Consider the following 24,820-nt stretch of genomic DNA (forward strand, 5'->3'; position numbering starts at 1 on the left):
ACCATTGCTCATTGTCCTGTTGCAACAGGCTCCAGTAAAAAGTCTGTCTGCATCTGCCTTATGGGCCCCCTTTAATCTGGAAAGGCAGCAATGAGATCTTCTTGGAAGTGGCTGGCTCCAAGTCAGCGTGGCTCAAAGTCAGCGGTGCTCTACCCAGAGTGAAAGGGCAGTCCTAGTATCTCAGTCATGAGCTGATATCCCGCAGAAATATGGAATGTTTTTTCACCTTGTATTTTGTAAATGGGCTTGTATTTTTGGTTTTCTTGTGTTTTTCTCCTCACTCTGTTTAGAAATACGGATTTTTTTTGAACATTAGCCCACTCTATAGGTTAGCTTCTCATTGCACAAAGATTGAAAGAGTCTCAGTTTGATCAGCCGAACAATATTGTCAATATAAGACTTCAAAATATTGTACATAGAAGAGGGGGAAATAAAGAGAAGGATAAATTCAAAGACTTCGTAGGGAAGGGTCTGATTTTATTTGCATTTTGTCTTTGGACTTGAAGAATGTCCTTAAATTATATTTTCAAGATTGTCTCTTAAATTATTTTAATTTTAGTCCGGCAGCTAGTTTTAAAGCAGTTTATGATCTATTAATAGGCACACAATGCCTTCAACAATGTAGTTTTCAGAAACAATGCTGCCAACCTAATATTCAGGGTCACGTTTTCCCTTTCACCTCTTGAAAGTGGCATCAGAGGGGATTCTGGGAAGATTGACTGCATCGACAGATAGAACCCATCTCATTAAATTGAATTTAAACCCTTGCTTGATGAGCTTAAATGTGATTAATATTTTTTTATCTTTCCCTCAAGAGGTTATTGAATACACTACATAAAATAAAGGATATAAATATTCATAAATCAATCATGTGTTCCCATTAGTATGTACTTGATTTTAACCCAACTGGTGTACACACTTTAAAGGAGTATAGAATAGTCTTCCTAAACCAGAAAATTAGATTTTTTCCAAAATTAGTGACAGAAATTCTTTCATTCCTATGTTAATTTTGCAACCAAAAAAACCCAAACAATCAAGGCACTGTAGCAGGCATCAGTTCTGCGTACAAATATGCTGTGTGAAAGGACTGATATATCTTAAAGCCAGGTGTGCAAGTTGGATTTTTTCCTCCAACTCTTGCAGACTTGGGTTTTGCAGATACCATCCAGGTCTCAGCTTTTGGACTCATGAGTAACCAATGATGACATCAAGGATGTCATCAAGCTGCAAAAGACAGGGTCATTCCCCACCTGCCATTTTGTGCTACCATTTCCTTTTGGTTGTTGTAAAGTAACTACAAAGCTGGAAATCAGAACCTGACAAAAATCCCTCCTGCTAAGCCATAAAATCACTGAATGGTTTGGGTTGGAAGGGACCTTAAAGATTATCTAGCTCCAACCCCCCACCATGGGCAGGAATGCCATCCCCTAGGTAAGGTTTCTCAGAGCCTCATCCAACCTTGAACATTTCTAGGGACAGGGCATCAGCTTCAGACAGTGGAAGTTTTTCCCTCTAGCCTCAGTAGGTGCCAGTATTCAGAAAAGCTGTTCTTAAGAGTAACCAAAATAAAAAAAATTAACATAGTGGCCAAGAGAGAATCTGGTCGAGATATTTTGCATCTTAAATTCAAAACCAAACCATGTACAATTTAGATGGAAACTATGTCTCTTGCCAGACGTGGTGGTGTGGAGCCTGATTTTATTCTTCACAGAGTCCTTTTGATTTGAAAGTGGCTCTGCCCCTGTGGGGAATCAGTTACTGTGATATGTGTCAGTGAGGTGGAGATGGTGGATCTTTCAGAAGGGAATCATTTGAGACAAAAAAATACAACATACTTAGAAGCAGCACTTCAAATTAACTTCTGTTTGCTTTTTATATTCTTTTATCTTTAAAGATGCAAAATGCTTATTTTTCAACTTCTTTGTTTATTTACAGTGGTTTAGAACTCATTAGAGATCCTAAGTTCTTTTCAGAGTTTCGCAATTCTTATTCAGTTAGTCTTCTTATTTGGTAATTAGACTGAAAAAATGTGATTTGACGTATTCAGTAAGATTTGAAGTAGTAATGAATCATTATGTCTTGTACTCATTAAAATAGGTATATTGTATATATTTGGTTGTTTGGTAAAGTTACTCCAGTGTAGTATATCAAATGCAGTAGGAGTATCAGAAAACAATAGCTATCCCTTAAGGAATCAGCATTGGAATTTTTGCTTTAGTTTTCCCTTTAAAATAAACATCAGAGTAGATTCAGCACACATGAAAAATCCTGATGAATTTATGCCTGTGTTCTACAACATTTCATCATTCTTTCGTACAAGGCTGTATATTTTCACTGGCTTCATAAACAGAAAACTTCTGGTTTGGATATGTATCAGAAAAATAGCATATAGGTTTACTTTTTGTGTTGTGGCAGTAAAAATAATTCTAAGAGTACTACACACATATATATATATATATAAAATTAGCTTCTGCATTGTCTCAGTATTTTAAATTTGAAAACTGAATTTTTCATGACAGTTCAGACACATGATTCATTAAAGGACTTTTAGTGACTCTTAATGATAATGCAGTTTGTAAAGTGAAATTGGAGTAAATGTGACCTAACTTTGCAATTCTGCAAAATGTGTAACAAAGGACTAGCAAATTAAGTGACTTCATCCATCTGTGGAATATTTCAAGGTCACACCTTTATTAGTTACAAAATTTCTAACTAAAAAGACAGAGGATGGCAGTACTTACAGTTTGATAATGTTTGCTTACTAAGCATGAAATGAAATGTAACAGTGCAACATGTCTACGTTTGTAAATTTATTGTGGTTGTTTAGACTTCTTGGAAAATGAAATGTCAAGCTCTCAGTCTTGGCTTCCAGGATGTGATCTTTAGGCCCAGCAGAAAAGTTCACTTTGTAAACTTTTCTTCTTTAAGTAAGTGTGACATTAATTTTTTTTTTTGATGTATTTCTTAAGCAAAACAAAACTTGTGGCATGACTGCATCTGAAGTTAGGATGTGGCAATACCACTGCAGCTGGGAGCATCTGATGCAGGGGCTGCTCATTATCGTAGTCCTTGCCACCACCAGGCATCATGTTCAACTGAGTGGGACAGTGAGTGAGGTTAAGCTCTTAAAAGATTTCTACACTGACATCCTGTATCATAGCAGTACAAAAATTGTGTCACCTACACCTGAGTAAGTAGTGCATGAAGTAATTTGCAGGAAAGACAACGCCAAGAGTAGAGATTAGGATGGTCAATTTAAATACCGAAGACACCTTTTTTAAGGGATTAAACTCAGACCTAAGGGGATGTTTTTAAAGGAGAAAGAAGAATTGCACAATAGTTTATTAAAGAAACTTAATTATCAATCAATACCGTGTGATACTCTGCACAAAACAGTATAAAACCAGGGAGATTGCATGAGCATGTCTACAGAATTGCTTTAGTGCTTCTGAGCAAAATGTTAATGGTTGGGTAATCCAAGTATCAATAATTACAAGTCAGTTTGTAAAATACATATACTGTCTGAATTTGCATCTTTTAGAACTATAAATGTATTCTAAGCACCTAAAAGATTAAAAAGGTTTCTTGGGATATCTGCAACAGTTATGGAATTCTTTGGGATAGTGAAGTTTTAGCTGTGTCAGTTTTGCACACTAAGTGATAATGGTTTAACTGGTCTGGTGTAAAATTTCCTTAGTATTTTCTTTTATCATTTTGTTAGTGTTGGTGAAAACTGTGGTCTCCGAATATCTTGGTCTCTTGAATCTTGAGGTGATTAATTTCAAGGTCTGCCACTTCATGTATGTGTTAGGCAATAAGGAATTTGCTCTTTGAGCAGCATATTCATTTTCTGTGACTAATAATTAACAAAGAGGAGTGCTATGTATTTCTTGATATGCATGTGACCAAATACATCATATGGTACAAAAACTCCAGGAGTTGTGAATTCCCACATTATAACCTGTGTATCAAGACAGAAGCAATGCCTGAAGGTATGGATCTTACTGAAGAGCACAGGGCAGAGTGTGAGCATGAAAATGATTGCTAGTAAGTGTTGTGAAGTGGATGTGTTAGGGATGACTTCTTGAGAACAGCTTGAAAAGCATTTGTATTTACCATTGATGAGGAGTGCCACAGAAGAGGAATAAAGGAAGTAAATCCTGACGTACAAAGCATCACTAAAGAGGAGTTTGAAAAATGAGGCTATTTTGCCTCTGCTGGGTGTCACAGAATGTAAATTCCAAGTAACCTTTCGTTTGGGAACTACCAGCTTTCAAAGAGAAGAAACCTCAATTATTCTGTTGCTTCTGCTGAGGTCAAGGATCTCATAGTCTTTATGAGTAAAATCAGAATTATTTGTTACAGCCTTTATTATTACCCTGCAAAGAGTTCAACACTGAACAAGTGATTATATTTAGTCCCACAATTTTGTATGGCAGAGTTGTTATTGTAAGAGTGAATTTACAGCAGAAAATGTCAAACCACAGAGCAGAAGTAAATGAGATTCAGCAGCCCAGGATGTGATAGTTTGTTTTTTTTTTCCCTTTGGTTTGCCTCTTAACATTCAAATATGGGAATGCTGTTCTCATGGAGGACAGAGCAGACAGTTTTGAAGTCTGTGCATTTGCTTTGTCTGTATTTCCTTTGTTAACATCTTAGCAGCACCATTGAGCAGATTTTCTCTATTGTTTTTCGTTTCGTTTTGTTTTGTTTTGTTTTTGTTTTATTTTAATTTTTCCTTTCCTGTTCCTCTGGATGGAAAAAGGTAGACTTCAACTAGGAAACAAAGTACAAACTGAACAGCAAAACATGTCTTGTGCCCTTGGAATGGGAAGAGAAGGGAAGTGAAACCTCATACATAAAGAGGTGTCAGCAGCTCCCATTTCCCAAACTGCTGTTTGGCTGAGAGAGATGAAGCACCACACTAATGTTCAATGGGCCTTGCTATTGAGTGCTGGTGCATGGAAACCTCGGTCCTGCAGTGCTGTGGATATGTACTTGGGCCTCATTATGGTGAGGTTACATGGGAAGCTGTCCTTTTTGCCTTTCAAGTCTTTTTACTGTTCTTTTCACCTTGTATGCTTTGCAGTTTCAGATTGTGTAAAGACAACAGGAATTACTTAAAACAGGATATTGGAGAGTATTGAGAGAGAAGGAAAAGGGTTAATCCATCTGAAAAACTGGATTCTTCATTGCCATCATGTTGGTCTGTGCCTCTAGGGCAATGGACTCCAGATAGATGGTTTAATTTGCATATATATTTACATAGTCTTTCATTGTAAATTCATGTGATCATAATGAGGAATTTCTCTGTAGTAGTCTTTTCTTAGCAGTTAAGTGGAATTTTCTTCTTGTCAGAGCTCACCTGCAATAAAATCTTTCTATTTATCTTGATCCTGATAAAACATGGAGCTCCGGATACAGCTGAACTTATACCTGAGGTTTTTTCCCCAGAGGTGTTTCTTCATTACATCAATTTCATAGTTGCCTCCAGATTGTTCATATTTTTCCCTACAGATTTCTTTCCTGTTGCCCATCTTTTATTACTTCTAACTGCAGTTTCAGTTTATTAAACAAATTAGAGAAGTTGTGTGTTGCAATAATTTGTTCATCAGAGAAATGCAAAATATATGACTGGTGGATGTTTTCAATAACGAACCATAACAAGGTTTTTGCTGCTCCTCACAACTAAATATTGGTAAGAGAAGAGGGAGAACATAGCAGAAAGTCTCTTGCATGAACTCTTACATGTAAAGAGATGTTGAATGATTGATTCTCCCCTGACTTACCTTAAATCTCACACAACATATTCAAAGAGGTCTTCCACTGTCAATTAACTGTGAAATCCCACCTTCTGCAACCTTGTTTGAGGACATGCTATAGCTCCTGTGGTCTGCAGCCTAAGAAAATATTTTGATGCTTTTGTTTTAAGAACTTCATTTAATGTATTAGCTAGGTATTTTTGGTCTGGCCAGCTGTAATTTCATAAATTAATTATTCATTTTTTCCAGTGCTGTATGTGCATTTTAATTATTGTTAGAATGGAAATGTGCAGTTATTAAAGAATTGAAAATTAGGGAAATGTAATGTTTTTTTACTCAGAAAGGAGTAAGAACCATATCTATATTCTAAACCACTTCTTCTTATGTATTTCATAGTTGATTTGAGATATCCTTTGTGCATAAAACAGACACACAATGCAAAATCTTGGTAGTGTTCCCTCTAGCCATTTGCTGTGTTTCTTTATGAAGACAAAAACACCTTTAATTCAGACTTTCCAAAGAACTGTGTTCTAGTTTGGGTATTTTAAAATTTCAGCCTACTGCTTTAACCCTGAAGGGGTTTTACATATGGTTGGAATAGTTCTCTGCTTAGCTTTTCTTGTACAATAATTATTTGTGTCACAAAACATTAAGGAAATTCAGACTTTTTTGTACTTAATTTTACCTGAGCAGTATTTCCTTGGTGGTGGTAAAGTTAGCATTTGTTAATGTGTATTTATATATTCTAATTAGTCACTTACTTAAAGCCAAATAGGCTAGAAAGACGAGAAAAAAATAGAATGTATGCAAAGGGCTTTCGCTGAATTGAAGGGGAAAAAAAAGTGTCTTTTCCCCTGAAGCATACATTCTGCATGAAATTCAACTTGACAAGTGACCCTTTCAAAGCAGCACCACAAAGATTTCTCGGCATTCTCCATATATGAGAGGCAGCATTCTTGCATTGTACACACAAGCAGTCCCCCAGTCCCTCTAAATGAACGTAGCCTCTTCCTCTGTTCTTTGTGTTCTATTTAACCTTCATCCCTGTGTTGGCATTCACATTTATGAGCTTACTTTTATGTGAGAAAATTTTGCAAAAGGCAAAACACTGGGGATGCTAATACAAAATAACATATATGATAAAAATGATATATGATAAAAGAACTCAAGTTCTTTATTTCATTTATTTCAAAGTATTGAAAATGTGTATGTTCACTTGAAAAAATAAAGGAAAAAAGAGGGAAAAGAAAAAATATTTGGCAGTTAATTTAATTTACAACTAGGTGATGCAAAAGCTGAACTCCAACTCTCAAGCCTTGCATTAATATAGGAGCAGAAGACAAAAATGATCCATGATTCTGTGTGAGCAGTGAATAACAAGAATGTATGACTTGTGAAACTGAATGTAATGCATTGAAATCAGAGCAAACTGATAATTTAACAGTGTATAACAAGTATCAGATCTCAAAAATAGCAGTAGTGGATCAGCAGTATTTTATCACTATCCAGTTGTCCTGCAGCAGCAGTCTAGAGATAGTGCACTGGTTATCCTGCATCTATATAAACTGTCAAATGGGAGAGATATGCAGTGTAATATTTAGTATGTCCCGTGCCTTCAAGGCTCTTTTCAGATGTCTTTAGGAAGAGAACAAAACTTGTGTTCAGAATCTGGCTTGACAGAAGGGTTTCGGGTGGGGCAGTGGTACCTCAGGAGGTGGTGGGCTGCTGCTAGCTACTCCTCACACACAATACTGCCTTTGTACACAGCACTGCTTCGGCATATATGGGCCATATGTTCTTACAGAGTGTAATAGATAATTGATTACAGGCATTTTATCATTTTCAAATTGACAAGCTCACATTTTGCACCAAGATACTTAGGGCAAAGAGTGGAAAATGGCAGCCTTGACATGAGCAATTATTGCGTGTGAACAAACATCACTTGAAAAACTTAAAAGTCAGGCAAGATGATACTGTAAGATAAATAAGGGGAATGGTTCCTTTGTCAATTTTTGATGGTCTTCAAAAACAATGACAGCAGATTATCAAAGACATCTCTCAGCTGAAGGAGAACCAGAGAAGAAACGAGTGGTTCTTCCCTTTGAGGTTTGCTGTACCTTTATACTTAGGAGTTTGAGGAAGGTGGGGAAAAAGCTGTTTAATCTATTCAGCCAGCCTCCAAAAGCTGTTTCTATTAATCTTACTTTTTGTATTGTCCATGTATAATTCTGTGGGTTTTTTCCACAAGAGTCACCTGAAGCAGGTAGATCTCTGCAGCTGCTGTCTGTGCTCTCTTACGTAGTTGCCTCCCAGTTTGGGGCATTCCTTCCCCAGCAGAAGACTTTTAGGGGCTGCCCAGAGAAGCAGAGGGAGATACAGGAGGGTAGGAGGGTTCATCTGTCGAAACTATTTTTCTTTTAAACACTGGAACATACTGATTAACAGGGTGCAGAATACCTGCCCCACACTGTTAATATTTGGTGCCCATTCCATTCTGTATTTATGATGCAACACATCAGAGAATCTTGCTTCATATACAGGCTCTGGTTTCAAAGCATCGTGTTTGCAAGTCTACTCAAACAGAAATACTTGTTAAATATTTACTACCTGAGTGGCTTATCCTTGGATGCCAAGACATTTTTCCTGCTGCTTTTCCCAAATACTGGAAAAAGTGCTGTAGAAAATAAGTATGTCACTTGTGAAAGTTTACCTTGATAACTGCATAGCTAATTTTGTGCAAATAAAATGTTAAATGCAGATATTTTACATGATGAGAAACCTAATCTTTGCTCTAGGTGGGGTATAAAGACAAATTAAAGCTTAAATGCTGACATCTGTCTTCTAGAAAATTATCTGTGGCTGCAAAAGCATTTATGCTTCAGCTCAGCTTTTTGAAAAGGGTTGTCTTATTTATGTGTGTTTTATTATAGCTATGAAGGCTTTTCCAGTAAGTCGCTGACCTGAGACTGATCCAGTTTGATGGAGCTTCTCCTTAACTTAAACAAATTAATTATCAGAATGGAGTATGCAAATATTATCTAATTGGTGCCACTTGGCAAAATTTTTGTTATGCCAGTCATGCCGGAGACAGCACGACAATCCTTGCTTCTTCCAAGGAGTCCCCTAGGAAATGGTAATAGAATGCTTGCTTTGATTGGAGTAGGCAGAAAGGATGAGCCAAAGAGCTTCAGACATATTTACATTGCAACTTTCTGTTGTGGCATTAAAACACCAGAAAATTGATTCTCCAAATTCTAATTCAGAGACAGCTTCAAAATATAAACCAACATCTAATTTTATGCCCATTGGGCATAATTATCCTATTATCTTTGTCATTAAGGATGAAACTCATTGTCATCCCTGATGTTTTGCATTTTAAAAATTTGAAAGCCAGTGTTTCTTTCTCTGCTCATCCTGTACAATCAGTGTACCTTTCTGAAACTCCTGTATGTCTCTATTAGTTTCTGCTTCTTTATTTCTTTTCAAGCAGAAAGTTGCAAGAACCATGTTCATGGTCATTAAGAAATTAGTTCTTCACAAGAAGCTGCAGAAGGGTGAATCCTAAAAATGGGGAAAGCAGTAGTTAAGCTGTTTATTTGGGTTTTTTTCTAACGGCTGTGTTTGTGAAACTGAGTTCTCTGTGTATACCTTTGAAAGTAGGACTGTGATTAAATATTTACAGGTATGGCATGAGGAGTAGTTAATGAATATCTCCAGTATTTTCAGCAAACAGTAGCAGTGGTATGTAATGCATATGAAACAAAAGTTTTGTTGAGAAGTCTTACTACTATAAAAAAGCACTTAATGCTTTGATTCATATTAATATATAACAATGATGTCCTCCGGTAAGATATTTCCTTCTTTTTAAATTGCCCCAAATACCATAGTATTTTAGGTCAGAGAAAATCCAATCAAAAGCTTAGCTTGCTCCATGTTTTTTTTAAAAATATGTAAAAATTGTGAAATTATGTGTGTCTGTTGTTTGCATTCATATAAAAGGACATGAATGTATGATTTACTTGCTGGCAGGATTGTCAGTTTGTGTATTAGAGACTGTGGGCCTGCTTCTGCATCTTCAGTGTAGGAGATGGAGCCTGGTCTTTTTAGAGAGCAGTAGGTGGTGGGATTGAGTGAAGTGCAGCAGAGCTCGAACCCCCTCTGCTTATCTGAGGAGAGCTTGTGCTCCCCTGCAACCCCTTCATGCTTTACTCACAATATAGCTGGGAGCTATTATCATGAGCACTGGCCAGTGATACCATTAGTGCATTTTTTTCTGCTTTACTATGGCAGCCATATAGTTGTGATGCACCTCATGAGCATGAGAGAGAAGGGGAAGTCCATTGCACAAGGTCATAGTGTACTTTCCAAAGCTCCAAATTTGCCCAACGTTACATCATCTCTCTCTAGAAAGTGGTCAGGCAGTTGATGTCCTGCATCTGCTGCTTGTGCTGCTACTTCAGATCATTTGGTTGCTCCCTTATCTGCGTATTTGCAGTTTTTGTCTTGTTATGGAAAGGACCGAAGTCTCCCTGGGGTGTGCTGAGGACTTGGGAAGCTGCTTCTGCTGCAGCCTGTTGAGCAACAGAGGCACTGGCAAAGGTTGTCTTTACTTAATAAAAGACAAGTGTGTCTGCTTGATGCCAGTTTTCAGCTTTCATTTAGAAGACAGTTTAAAAGCCATAAAGTTTTACATTTTCTCTTTTTTAAAAAGCTTTGTAATTTTTAATTGAACTTCATAGTTTAACTTCACGGAGCAGTGATGGCTGCAAGACTTCTGTCTTGACTGTTTCTGACACAAGTACCACTTATGTCGAGGAGATGTCCCTGCCCTCAACAGGGGCAACAAACCAACATTTCCCTCTGTGAAAAGAAAGAGTACTGCCTCTGCTATAGGCTGCATCTTCGGTTTTCGTATTTCGTGACAGTTTTGTTTTTGCTACTTGGTGGCAGAGCACAGAAGAGATGCAAGTTGAAATCAAAACATACAGTGATCCCTTCCAAAAGTCCATAGGTGAAGTTTTATTGGTTTGTTTAATTTTGTTAATATGCCCGTGATATTCCTGTATGGTTTTTACCGTTTGAAAGTTGAAAGCTGTGTGATAAAACCAGACTTGTAATGAAACACAACCTCCTTATAGAAGTTTCACTAAAAATAGTCCTGGTGGTGCCCTGGGGGTGTTCATCAGCTAGTGACAGCGGCTGCACTTTCACAGTGGGAAAGCAGGGCTGGTGAGGTCAAGGAGGATGAGTCTGTATTCCTGTGGGGAGCCTGACAGGAGCATCCAGGGGTTTTTGAGCTTTTACAGATAAAATGAGTGTGGGTTTGTGACAATACTGTTTTAAAGTACCTGGAAAGCTGGAACAAGCTCAAAAATAATTCCAGTTCCATCTTTCAGTGTGTGTGTGTTTCAGGATCCTCAGGTATCAGGTCTAGCTGACCTTTACTTATAACTTTCACATGTTTCAAAACTAGAAAATCCTAGCTTAATATTGATCATTCTCTGCATAGTTTCTTTTAAAACAGAATTGGCAAGTTACAGTCCTGGTTTTTGCTTTACTTGTTCTTTTATGCTTTTGAAAACAGTGTCCTGGTTTACTCTTTGCGAAATGACTCACTGAAATGTCTGCATCACCAGAAAATAATCCCTGCTCTGCGTGCTCTTCCTTTTTCAGATGCTGAACCTGTAAAATCTGTTTTACAGAAAGACTTTCTGACTTCCTTATGCTCCTAAAGGCAAAGTGGTATCTCTTAGGAGCCTGGATGCAAATGACCAAGTTCAGCACATAGTCTGACTGAGGTGACTGCTTGATCCCTGACTTGTGCTGACAGACAGGAGAGGTCCTGCTGGACTAGAGACTTCCCTGGGCTTGCAGGAACTTGATTACAATAAAAAAACCCTGACAGATGTCAACGTGATAGGATTTGAGCAGTCACTGCTTTTCTTTTTGTGTGGGAGGGAAACTTCATCAGAAACACGGATGAAATTCCAGCCTTATCTTAGGGAATGCATGTGGGTTTCAGGCATGCAGCAAGAAAAGAGCCAGTGCCTTTTCAGGATTTTTGCTTCTCTCACCCTGTGCACAGGATAACCTGCCGCACCTTAATTTTAAAGTTTTTTGAACTCTGCTGGGATTTGAAATGAGTATTGTCATAGTGTGCTTGTGATGTCGCTTCCTTTGTTTGCCTATTGCCGTATACCCTGGCCAGCTCTGTAGGAGACCTGTCTGGAGTGCCTTTTAATCTTTAGATCTAGCAGTGATTAGAATACACTAATGCCCACTGGGTATATGTGTCATTTTTTAACAGCTGCCGAGCTCTCTCCCTGCTGCTCCAATTAACACATTCGGCGCACACTTGCCGGTGAGTGGGCTGTGTGTACGGATTAAACCACTTTGCTCTTTATTCATCCAGTGTATGAGATGCCAGAAAGGGATCGGCGTGTTTCCTGCTCTTACAACAAATGAAATCAAACACGCTCCTGAGCCTGTGCCTGGGCAGATGCGAGGGCAATGTTTAACTGGCGAATGGAAACCTGTTTTGCCTTGAGATATGGTTCAGTCCATTGACTAACATCTATCCCCGCCTCCCAGCCCCTCTTCAAATGATGGAGACACAGGATAGGGAGCTCTCAGTGCTGGGCTTCCCCTTGCTGGCAAGCAGGTCTCTTCAACTTTGTCCTCTGCTGCTTAATAACAGCTTGAAATCCTGAAATTCTCCTTTTGCTTCAATGCTTCCCTCCTTTATTTATTTTCAGGTTGAAATATTGCAGTCAGTAGATTTGATAGTGTGTGTCTGTGTGTGTGTGTCCCTGTTTTTTTAAGAAAGGAGAACAATATGCTTCGCAGGCAGAGCTGAGCTGAGGGAGGGGTTGTTTGATGGTAGCGGAGCGGCTGGCGGGAGCCGCAGCTCTGCCCCGGTGCCTGCGCTTGGTTCATGCTGGGACAGCTCTTTGTGAGGCACAGGGCGAAGGGGGCTGCCGCTGGGGCTGACTGAGGAAGGGCATGGAGCGCTTCTTGGGCTTTGTCAAGCAGATAAGAAGATCAAGAAGGAGAAAGGGCAAAAAGTACCGGCCGGAGGAGGATTACCACGAGGGCTATGAGGATGTCTACTATTATGCCTCAGAACATTTTCGAAGTAAGTATTTTGCATAACCTCATTTTCCTTTGGCTGTGATAAATGTTATGTTTTTAAGATGTTTAAACTCCAAAAATGCAAGCAGTATTCCTCCCTTGCTAGAACCTGAGCCTCATGTGTGTAATAAAAGTCAGTTCCTTTGAGAGCTCTTTCTGGCTCTGCTGCCGATGAACAATACAAAGCATCTGAAGTGGCACAGAAGCTCTCAAAGTAAAGAGGGTCTGTCTGCAGCCCTTGGTGAGATTTCAGATGCAGTTAATCCAGTCTGACTGCTGGAAACCTTTTGTTGAAACACTGTGCTGAGAAACAAGTAGTGTGGTGGTAGCCCTTGTAGAGTGCCTTTGGAAGGCTGTGTGGATATTTTTAAAGCACTACAGAGGCAGTGAGCACTCATTTGTAAGTTGAAGCTGATGATTAATGTTGGTATTGAGGCAGAGTCAGTTTACTAAGCCTCTGCTGTGACCTGGTCTTTTCAGCAGTGAGTAAATTGAGTGGGCTGGTTCCTCGCTGCAGGTCCAGGACCACTCCTGGAGAATTAAGAGGGGATTTTTTTTGCTGGCATTCACGTGATGGCACTCAGCAGCTCTGCCAAAACTAAAATAAACCACCCGCTCAGAAATCCCTGTATGAACTGTGTGCTGGACTTTGCAGCCTTCTTAGAGTTTGTCTGCTGTGCCTGTCAGGCTTCAGAGCTGCCAGTTTACTGTGGTCTTCGGGAGGAGAGGATGTGCCCAGAGATGCCCACGGGGAAGGTGGGAAGGAGGGAAACCACACTCAGCCCCTGCCTTGGGTCTTGTGCAGTGCTGTCAGGGTGAGGTGGTGGCAGTAGAATCAGCCATGAGCAGAAATTGCCTTTTTCTGCTGTTTTGGCCACTGGTTTGGGACCTTTGCCTTGTTGAGCTGCTGAAGTTTGATGCACTTTTTTGTTGTTCTGTACTATGTCAGTGACTGTCAGTATCTTTTTTGCTTCATTTCCACGTTGCTGAAATAAATCCTAATGTTACATTTGTTTTAAGATAGAATGATAAATGTAGTTGTGCCTTACAGCATCAGGGAACTGCTATCTTGCAGAAAATAAGGAAACAAAAGAGTTGTTCTTGTTGGCTTTCTCCCAGTGTGCCATGCTTGCCTATCTCCAAAAGATAATTAATGAAGGGTGCTTGGTTGTTTACTGGGCTTCTTCTTGATACAATTTTGTTTGCTTTCCATTTTTAAGAAATTTTATCATGCTGATAATACTAAACTGTATAATTTATCTATGTTGTTAAGAGGGAGTTCTTGTAAAAAAAAGACTTGCTTGGGGGGCAATGCAGTCATAATGGGTAATATAGTGACATGAAGTCTGCTACAAAAGAACTAAAAATTTTTAATATGTTAAGCACTGAAAAATTTGAAAATTATATATGTTTGTGAAAGCACATAACTTTTTCTTGCTTTAATATATAAATCAAAAGAACATATCAAAGCTGCATGTCAAAATATTTTCCTAACTGATTGTTGTTCTTGAAGGTCCTTTAAAGAGGAAAGCAAAGCCTGTCCAAAACCTGTCAAATATAATAAGGATTTCTTGAATGACAATTAATAAATTATTAATTCTTAACTTAATGTATGGCACTAAAATTGAGCCAAATATCTAACAGGTTTTTCCTTTTACTCAGAAAATAAAAGAATAGTATACACTTAAGCTAGTGGAGGTCAGAAGTATTTCAGACTGGATGATATGTGTGTCAGATTTTGAAGTGATGTTTACAACAGTGTTCAAGTACTCAGATTGAATTGAACTCAGAATAGCACACAGCCCTATGGAGCTGGATGCACAAGGAGTTAGGTACTTCTCACAATTACTTAAACCAAACACTCACAGATTTGAGTGGAGTCTTTATAGAGATACCATCTCAAGCACAATTCCTCTTTAAGTGCTTTTGTCTGGTCTTTCCATGTGCTTTATGTGTTTTGGTTTTGGTTGGATAGGTGTGGTAGTTTCTTAAAGCATTGTGCAAAATCTGAAAAGATGCTGCTGGTGCTACTACAAATGCTCTCTTCAAATCGAATTTCATGTATTTGGGACAATTAAATGTTTCATATTTAATTTAATTATGGTCTGGTGTTGCACTGTTTACAGTACAAATTCAGAGTAATTGCAGAGCTTTTAATAACCATTTCTTCTGCATTTTAATAACCATGCTTCTTGCATAGAAGAATGTATACTTGCAGGAAAGATTGTGTTTATTGTTACAGTTTTTAGAATATCAGAGCTAATGAAATCAAATGTTTATTGTTCATTCAACTGAATGGAGCTGGAGCTTTTTCAGATTTCGTTTCCTTTCTCTATGTTGTTAGGCATCCCTTCTCCATCGTCATTTATGAGTTATATATCCAATTAGCCAGTATATTTGAAGATTGTCTGAGACAATTACTTTATGAGCTTGTTACTCTCTCTCTCTTCCCCCATTTGTAATATGGCTTAGAGTGGTGTACAGGGAGGCAGAATTAATGGAAAAATGCAGGAACTGCATTAGAATAACCACAGGATCAAACAAAGACAACAAAGTTAAAAACAGAATAGGCCTCTGGGAATCATAGGGAAAAAGCGACTTTAGTTTGTCCTCAGCCCAGCTGTGCCTGGATATTGGGATATTGTCACTCTCACTGTCTGATATGCCGTCTTCACTCTTCCGAAGCTTTGCCATGCAAGACCATTAGCTGTGATACTGGGACACAGTTGGATGAAGGGAATACGCAATGCTGCCTCAAGCTCCCTGGGTAAAAAAAGATACCCCAGCTCCTGAGGCGGATGTGTTTTTTCCTGGACATTTCATCCACTCGTGTTCAGTTAATGGGTAACCTTATTTTGACATGCAACACCAGCTCTCCTATCTTTCTGAAGTCTCTGTGCTATGTAATGCTAGAAAAGCGAAAGTAATGATTTTAGTATGCAAGCCCATATTGACATTAGTAATGCAGGCATCATACTCATTTCAATGAAACTTTCCAGTGTGAACATAATGGGAGATGAAATTGCTACCCAGCCTACTCAGACAAGTTGGTACATATTGTATAAAACTGTAAAAAGCATCATACTTACCTTGAGCAGCATTATGGCACTGCCATTCAACCCGTTCCTTATAATGAGGCTTTGCATGAAAAAAGCTCTTGTTGTATTATTACAAAGACTGTTTGCAAACCATCAGGAATGCTGTGTAGAAGAACTTCCTGGAATGCTCCCAGAAATGACATATATCCTATTGCTGAAGTCAGGGTGTTGTGCCAAGACCCTTGAGTTTCAGCCTAGTCTTGAGTGGGAGTGTGGTTTTGGGACCCAGCCCAACTTGGTCACCTCTGACCAAAACAAGCACTTCTTCCCACACCCTAAAATTAATTTCAGCACTAAGTCTTTATTTTTTGAAATACTTGGAAGGATTTGAGTTTCTTCCAACTCATTTTAGAACTTCACAGGTTTCTTGAAACATGCGGGTCTAGAGGGTGAATGCATCTTGTTAAATTTTGCCTTGTTTATGTTACTTCTGGCGTCTGTCATCCATCTCCTGAGAGATCTTTTTTTCTCATTGGTGGTTCTTCTTCTTACAGTGTTCTTCTCAGCATGGTTCACAGCATAGTCTGTTGGCATAAAGATTTTATTTTCTGTGTAGATGCAATGACAATATTAAGTAATGATCACAAAAAGCAATGTTTGAAGAATTCTGCTAGTAAGCACCTACTAACCTGAGAAGTCCCACGATTTTAGCCGTGACCTTAAAATGTTCTGCCAGATGTTCTGCCAAATGTTTCTTCTATCCTTTGTCAAGGCCTAGTGTATATTGTGTAACAAGAGCATTGATATGTTAGACAAAGTAATCTGTCATAGTCTGCATGTGCAGTGAAGTAACGTACCATTTCCCTCTCTGATGCTGCTTATTAATTATTTCACAGTGTGAGAATCATCACGGTTATTAAATAATTTCAGTGTGAGAATCGTCTGGTTCCTTAGTTTAGGACCTCTTCATCAGTCTCTTTGAATTCATTCCCTAAATACATGTGATGATCTTTCCATTAATTTGCCCTTCTCCCTCCCTGTGTCATCACTGGGAAGTGAAAATAAGGTGTATGACTCCTAGCCTAGCAAATAAGGTAAAAAAGGAAAAACTGAAGTTTTTATATGACTCAGAAAATGTCTTCTTTGTTGACTGAAATCTGGGAGTTATTAAAATTAATATTGTATATATGAGATGCTTCTTGGGATGATGTCAGCAGAAAAACTCTGCTTGGGTTTTATTCCCCAACACAGCTAAATGCTGTGGTGCAGAAAGTCATGCACCATAGCTGCCAAAATGTTAGAAATAAATGTCTTTGCATTTCATACCCAAGGTGGTTTTAAAGCTGTATTAAACACATAAGACAAAACACCAAGGGGAGTGACATGACTGTGGTTCCCTAATGCTGTGGTCAGTAGCAACATCACTCTTGTAAAGATTTTCATCATTTTGTGAGTTGATACAAATAGTTCTTGTTTGCAGCAATATCCCAGATGTGATTGGGGTTGCAGAAGAGTTAATGGTTTTATGAGACATGTGGTGACAAGGGCATTGAGTATCTCTTGTTCAAGTTGCAGAGATGTTAATTGATCCTGAGGATGAGGAATGCAGAACAACTGCTTTTCATTTTACAATGATTGTGTGTTGCTAGTTTTTAGTTTAACTGAATGTGCGTGTGTGGGGGGGTTGTCCTTCACCTGTCACAGATCTTGTCATGTCTGTACAGTAAAGTCCCAGCTTTCATAGAAACTAAAGTCTTTGTTGAAGCCTACAAGAAAAAAAAGACAGACTTTGAAAACACAATGAAAATAATATTTTTAAAAAAAGTATTAAACCTTCTAATTTTCATCTAAATAACTGTTTTATGGTTGTTGGAATCTGGAGATTTTCATTAATGGACTACAGTTCTCGAGTATTTCTGTTTTCTGCAAGCCACTTTTTCCTCAGACCTGGATAGCCCCAGCGCCTCCAGTTCATCATGGGTGCCATGGCCATGTCCAGACAGACTCTGTCATCACAGGGCATCCTTCCTGTGTCAGTTTGCAAGCCAGGCACAGGGATAAAGGAGGTGCTGTATTGGAGCTTTATTGCTGGGACAGGTGCTATCAATATCCCCATTCAGGGATGAAATGAATGAAGGAAACAAAAGCGGTAGCAAGTGATGTTTTCTCTTCTTCCACTGCTAAGTCTTCTGACATGACAATTGCAATATTTTCCATTTTGGATAAAATTCAGGCAGTTGTTGGATAGAGGTCTACCTACATGCTGTTTCTCTTGCTTTTTCATCTTCTTCAACACACATAGGTGTGAAAATTGTTAAAAAACTGTAGGTTTTTTTATAAACAATTGGTCATTGCATCTAGTGCAGTTTTATATTTCTTGACAACCATGCTCTTGCAGAGAATCACTTGACTTCTGGTGAGGTATGTATGTTTTTTGGAGATGATCCCATTTATCTACCATCTTACTCATCATGGTTGCTAGTGAAAGTGGTTTTTTCCAGTGGAACCCAAGTGGAGGAGAAGAATTACATACTATCCTCATTTTATAGACAAGCAAGCTAGTAGGAGTTGGTAATAAGAAGAAGACTGTTAGCAGCTCCTCAGGCTCCCATGAAATTATTGTGGTTTTCTAAACCCATAAGAAATACGCATGTCTTAAAATCTTATTTTTCTCCTTTTATTAGTTAAAACATGTATTTTATTAGTTAAAACATGTAAGTCTTGGGATGAGGCTTGTGTTTGTAGATGTTTAGTCTATCTGAATAGTGGCTTTAGCTGCATTATGTTGTTTATATAATCAAAATGTAATAAATTGGAGTTGTTACTTGTGCTGCAGTAGCGTGATACCCAGCCACACAGTCTGTTAGTGTGGCACCTAAACCCGAGGCTCTGGGGTTGGGTTCCCTGCAGGACTGGAGCTATGCACCTCTTCTTGCTGGGCAGGTGTGTGTGCTGGTTTTGGTGAAACACTTTCATTATTTGTAGAACAGGCCACAAAAGCCTAATTTTGTTTTTTTCCTTAAAACTGTGGTGCAACAGCCAGTTTTAAGTTTGTTAGTAATAGGATTGCTTTTTTAAATGACCCTTTGTGGCTCTTTTACAAGTGGCCCTTAGCCTCCTGGAGCAGCACAGAACATGGATAGTAAAACATTGCTTTGGAGTTATTTAAGGGAAAACAGCTTATATATTTGAAGGCACTGAAATAATGAGACCTGAGTTATATAATTCTTTGCATGAAGTGGAAACACTTCTCCCTGCTGGCAACTATGAGCGTACAATTTCTGTGCTACTTTTCTTTCATTTACTTTCCAGTCCTATTCTTGACTGAATAACTGAAGATCCTGATCCTGTCCCTCCTCAGGAAATTTACTTGTTGTAGGTCTACTTCTTACAGTGGCTGCTGCTATAAGGTTGTACTTTGGTGTTTTAGAGAAATTGGCACCCTTTATATTTTAGTTTGTCTAGAATATATGATGTTCACATTCAGACAAAGAAATTCAGAGATATAGGGGCTTCCTACTTCCTGAAATGATGTGTAAGTCTTTGGTTTTAATCATACCTTTGTCAGTTTACATCATGAACATGTAATGATGTGATTATTTTTTCCCCTTGGATATTTTGAAGTGAATGAAGTATCAGGTTTTATGAACTAAGATTAAAGAGGGAGGTAGAAGCAACTACTGAGGTGTCAGTTTTAATATCAGCCTTTGGTACCAATGGAAAAGTTGAAACAATTAGTGGAACAAAGAAAGAAACAATATAAGTCCCCTGCTGATGAGATTATAAACATTTATTGAATGATTGCTGTGTTTTGTTAGCAGGGCATGACAGGAGCTGTCATTAATCATCATCATGAGTATAAAGACACCGGTTTACCATAGTTACTATTTCTGTAAGACAGATGTGGTGGTACTCATCGTATGTACAGAAATTATTGGGCAAGTTTGTTTACTGTTTTTCAGCAGAGAAGCACAGGGGTTGTGCTGTGACTGGGTGCAGGGGTCCACGATGACTGCACTGCTGATGAGCCAGGCATCTTAATGCTGCTGATTTTGTTCAGAGGGGTTTCTAGTTTCCATCTGAAACTCAGGAAATTATAAACAAATCAGTATTCTAAAGACATATAGTCCATACTTAAAAGGCAGCAGAACTAAGAGTGCCTCTAGGACCTTCATTTGGCCTCTCATTAAAGAGTCCTTAATAAAGGACTCTTTAATGACTTTTGCTGTAGTGTTGATGTGACAGAGGCTCCACGAAATCCTGTTAGGGCTCATCTCTCGTTTCCCTCACTGGAGAGCATGAATTTGCAGATGTCTGGCACCAGTTGCTGTAGCCAAGGGAGGTTTAGTCTGTATATACAAAAATTACATAAGCCTCAGTAGTCTGAAAATCCAGCCATAAGGCATCTCAGGCTGCAGCCTTTCATTTTTCGCATACCTTTGATGATAATTTCCCTGTACTCTGGTTCTCTGCCAATGAGGTGGCGTTAATGGTACCTCTCCTTCACAGACATGCTGTGGAAATAAATTTGCTAAGTGTTTGCTAAGCTAGCAAATGCTACAGTGATGACCACCACAGAAGAACTTGTGGAGAAAGGAATGTCTGTCCAGAGAGAAGGGCTTGAGAAGTGAGTGGGAATTAAGGTATGGAATTACACTTCGAGCAGTGAGAGGAAAGCAAGGTCTTAAATAATTTATCAGGTAGTTAATATAATTTCTTTTGGGTATTAAATGAAATGAAGTCTCATGCAAGAAGTAGATCAGGTAATTAAAGATTGTATTGTAATGCAAAAGGAAGCCAAGTTGAGAAATTCTTCAATCTGGAACTTGCAGTTTGCTTTTTTAATAGTTTGTGTGTATGTGCACATGCATGTAGTAGAGAACATGGAGCCAACAGTTCCTTGGGTTTAGCATGCCATGGAAATTTCATAACAGCATGTTATGGATGTAATATTTGCTATAAATGAACCAAAATCTCCTTGAAGTTAAGACACAGAAGTAAATTTTGACAAGTGGCCATAGGATCTGATCACATGTGTATCACTTCAGTGTATTCTGCAGTAACAGTCCCTGTGCTGACACTGTGAGGGAACACCGTGGGCAGCTGTGGGACAGAGGAGGGAGGAACCAGATGTGTGTTTTGGCTGTCTCTGGGAACTCTGAACAGATTATAGGAGACACTTGAGGTGACCTGTCTTTGGAAAGATTACCATGGCAAGAGCCAAAGTTTGGAAAGCAGAAAGGAGGAAAGAGATTTAAGACAGCTCTGGGAGAAATACTGTTTGAATGAAACTGTGAAAAAGAAAGTGAAATCAAAAGTACACAGATACGATGTGAAGTATTAACTCAGTAAGTTGTTTTCAAGTCTGTTTGCAAGTGCTTCCTTTGGGTGTTTTTAACAAGCTCTGAGTCTGCTCGGGTCTATTTTATTTTGATAACATTGTCCCTCTCCCAGAAGGGTAAAACTCCGCACGTAACAATTCACTCTGTCACTATTCTGTCAGCTGGTAGCATCTCTATTAAAAGGGTAAAGAAAGTATTCACACTGTACTACAAGTAAATGCAGTAAAAAATGAATGGTATGTAAACATGTATTAAAAACAAGGACATGCACGCTTTTTGCCCTTGCTTTCTGTTGGTTGGAGTAGGAAATATTTTAAAGCCCTGATGACCTCCTACCTGCACCCCATTTTTAGGAGCCCAGTTAAGTTGTGTGGTCATCAAGGCGTGAGTCACAGCCGTGGCTGCAGGCTGCGGTGCCAGCTGTATTTCCGAGTGTTCTACCGAATGCTGGGGAATCAAAAGGGATGTTTGCCACACTGTCTGATAGGGACGTTGCATCTGACAGCCCAGTTTAGGGAAAACCAGAAAATGCTTGTGAAGGAAAGTTGGGAGAGAGCCTGGCTCTATGGCAGAGCACTGCCAGCAGCAGCAGCAGTGGTCAGGTCAGTTGTCAGTAAATCTAAATACGTCTGGTGGCATTTACAGTTTGGAAGGCAGGAACGCGGATTTTCCATTGCGTGGTGGTAGAATGTCACATGGCTTGTCATGAAAATGCTACGCTCCCTTTCATTGCTAAAAGGAGACCAGAATGACTTCTGAAGTGAAGAAACCAAAGCTGTTCAGGCTGGTGGTTATAGCTGTCCATCAGTAATTAAATAGAGTGCAGCGTGGTGGTGGAACTCTGAAATCCCCATGAATTTAATGACATTTTGCTAGTCTCTGAAATGCTCCCTCTGTAGCTTGACCCGTATTTCACCTGGGCTTCACAGATTTGCAGGGGAGTTACACAGGCATCCCCAGCATTTCTTGATCTATTGGCGTTCACTTCTGCCGTACTCTGGCAGGAAAAAAGAGAAGTCTTCTGAAGCTTAGGTTAATTATGATTTACCTGTGTTTTTCTTGGTTTACACAAAACATCTCACAAAAGTGGAAGTGTATTTATGAATGTGGTAGGTTTTGAAAACAATCAGCTAGCTGCTCTCCCAATTGTCATGTGTGTCTTAGCTGGCTTCTTCAGGCAGGGAATACCCAGCCCTGTGCTACAGGAGAACAGAGAGGAAGAGGTTTGTCTGCTGGAAGAGCACAACCATCCCTTTAAATTGCTGCCACTCCTGAGCGTATCACAAGGGATGGAGAATGCACTGAACGGTTTTGGTTTGTAACTGGTACTGGATTTGTGTGCTGCAATTCAGTGTTTTGTTCTTGGGTGGATAGAACATAGTGCTCCTTTCTAGTTTATTTTGGGTTTTTTGGTATCTTTTTTTCCCTTCACTATTCCTTTGAACTCAAGCTCTTATAACAGTATGAAAGGCTGTGGATTTTATAGGGCAGATTGTGTCATGCAAATTGTTTCCACAGACTGAGCAAAACTGTTGAAGGCTGTTCTAGTTACAGCCTGGAGTTTGTGGTCCTTTGTTTTGTACAGATAATTGAGCTTTTTACAGCCACATGTCCATTCACAATAGGTTGTTTTCTTCCTTTTAGGTAGTGAAAGAAGTTTATTAGCTGTTGGTTTAAGTCTCTTACAAAAATGTTGCTCATGGCATAATTATTAAGGAGGTTACATGAGTGTGAGTAGAGGAGCAGGCCTCTGTGGGTAACACACTGCTCCACTGGATGCATATATGGAAAATGCTCCAATCTTCTGTCTTTCTCAAAAAATTCCGATTAAGACAATTTTTAAAATTCTGTGAAAACAAATTCTGTTGATCGTAATTAATTCTTACAGCTTTAATATGTTGGCATTCCCTACATTAGTAAAATGTTGGTAGATTTTCAGGTAAGGAAAATGCAGTTTTGGTGAGTGAGTTCTTATTTTGTGATAACATCTTTTAAGACTTGATGACTTGGTAATTATGTCTTATATGATTAATTAATGGATAGTTAGAAAGCAGCAGCTTTATTCCTTAGTTTTGTATAAACTACCACCAACTGATACAGGGAAATGTACAAATAAGGAGAAAAATGTAGCTTGATTTTGAGTAACCTACAGAAGGTATTAAACACTTACGGTCGCTTCTGCTCATTTTAACTGCTTCTCTAAATAGTTAAAATTGTTCTTGAAATGACTGGTAATATTTTCTTGGTCACAAGTGATATTTTTTAAATGCACTGCTAAATTAAGCTGAAAAAAGACTGAGAAACAAGCAATATTTAAAAATGTGTAATAGTTCAAGAGGTTAATTGTCTTTAGTTTTTCATTTGAATATTGTACTGTTAGAAAAGGATCAGTGCTTCCCAGAAGATCACTGAATGGTTTATGTATCTGTAGGCTTTTAAATTCAGCTTGTGGGATCTGGAAAATTTGTCCAGTTTTGAAGTCCAGTGTCATGTAGTAACAAGGACCATGGTATGGAGGGAAGGGTTAGGGGATAGTATCTAAATGGGAGAATACACATTTTTGGCATTATATACAGCCTACGGTGTACTACTGTGGCAGCTTTTCCTTTTTTTTTTTTTTTTTTCCCTACTCCTCCCCCAACCCCCTTTCTCTCTGCTGATGCATATAGTTCTTTATTTCTTCAGCTGGGCCCTGGCAATTGAGTGACCCTGTTTTCCTGATTTGTTTTTGTTTTTGCTTTTTTTTTCCACCAAAGTAGAAATTTTATGTATTTTCTGAATTAGATACATAAAACCCCTTTCTCTTCAAGTATCCTGAGTCCTTTGAAGTACTTGAAAAATAAAGGTAATGGCACACAGTGCCTCCTGAATTTGCAGTCTAATAAAGATTTGTCTTGCAGTTTTGTCAAAATCAAACCATAGTTGCAAAAGGGAGAAAGCCAACTCACCCCATCTGCAGTCATTTAAACCCTCAGGGAAAGGAAGGCTTTCTAGGCATATTCAGACAGGAAAGGGTGCATTCAGAGGTGTGTGTGTCTTACTAATGCAAAGTGGAAAATGCCTGCTCGTGGTCTACAGTACATGGTTTACTTTTAGAAAGCATAAGTTACTTGTATTCTGGCTGCCAGCTGCTCTTTCTGCTTCCTTATTTATTTAAACAGACTAGTGTGTGCTGCTCAGCAAGGCAGGGGATGATCAGCTGTTAAATGTGACAGCATAGTCTAGTGCTCAAGATGCGTGTGACCTGCCTTTAGGCTTGACCCAAGGCTTCTGGGGATGCCTTAACTTAAGGCCAGGTCAAAAAAATGTGTACAGGAAGCTGTCTGGGAAGGAAGTAGAGGAAGTTCAAATAGCCTTTGCATCTGCAAATTCAGCTGTTTTAGTCAGAGGTTCTGGTCTTGGGTTTTAATGTGTTTTTCTGTGCATCTTAAAATGCATGTGGAGATTTATTTGTTTGTTTATAGCTGCTGCATGGAAAACAAAGCTCTCAAAAATCTGTTTGTGGTAATTGCACTTCTGCTTGGTGTTTATTTTATCAAGCAGATTT

At 38.8% G+C, this 24,820-nt stretch overlaps 1 protein-coding gene across 6 annotated transcripts in view; it reads left to right on the forward strand.

The window, feature by feature from the left end:
• Nucleotides 1–24,820, forward strand: part of GRIP1 (glutamate receptor interacting protein 1) — a 317,097-nt gene that overhangs the window by 82,367 nt on the left and 209,910 nt on the right. For 3 of the 6 annotated variants that reach the window (XM_063396514.1, XM_063396515.1, XM_063396517.1), the window contains exon 1: nucleotides 12,402–12,897. The exons of 2 other annotated variants lie outside the window; for them this stretch is intronic. In XM_063396514.1, coding sequence (XP_063252584.1) covers nucleotides 12,765–12,897 — 133 coding nt within the window. In that variant the 5' untranslated portion in view covers nucleotides 12,402–12,764. Of the gene's footprint in view, nucleotides 1–12,399; nucleotides 12,898–24,820 lie in introns of those variants that run through there. One more of the 6 variants, XM_063396520.1, reaches the window with a different exon arrangement.

The sequence above is a fragment of the Prinia subflava genome, chromosome 4 (genome assembly GCF_021018805.1).
Source record: "Prinia subflava isolate CZ2003 ecotype Zambia chromosome 4, Cam_Psub_1.2, whole genome shotgun sequence".
Lineage (NCBI taxonomy): Eukaryota > Metazoa > Chordata > Aves > Passeriformes > Cisticolidae > Prinia > Prinia subflava.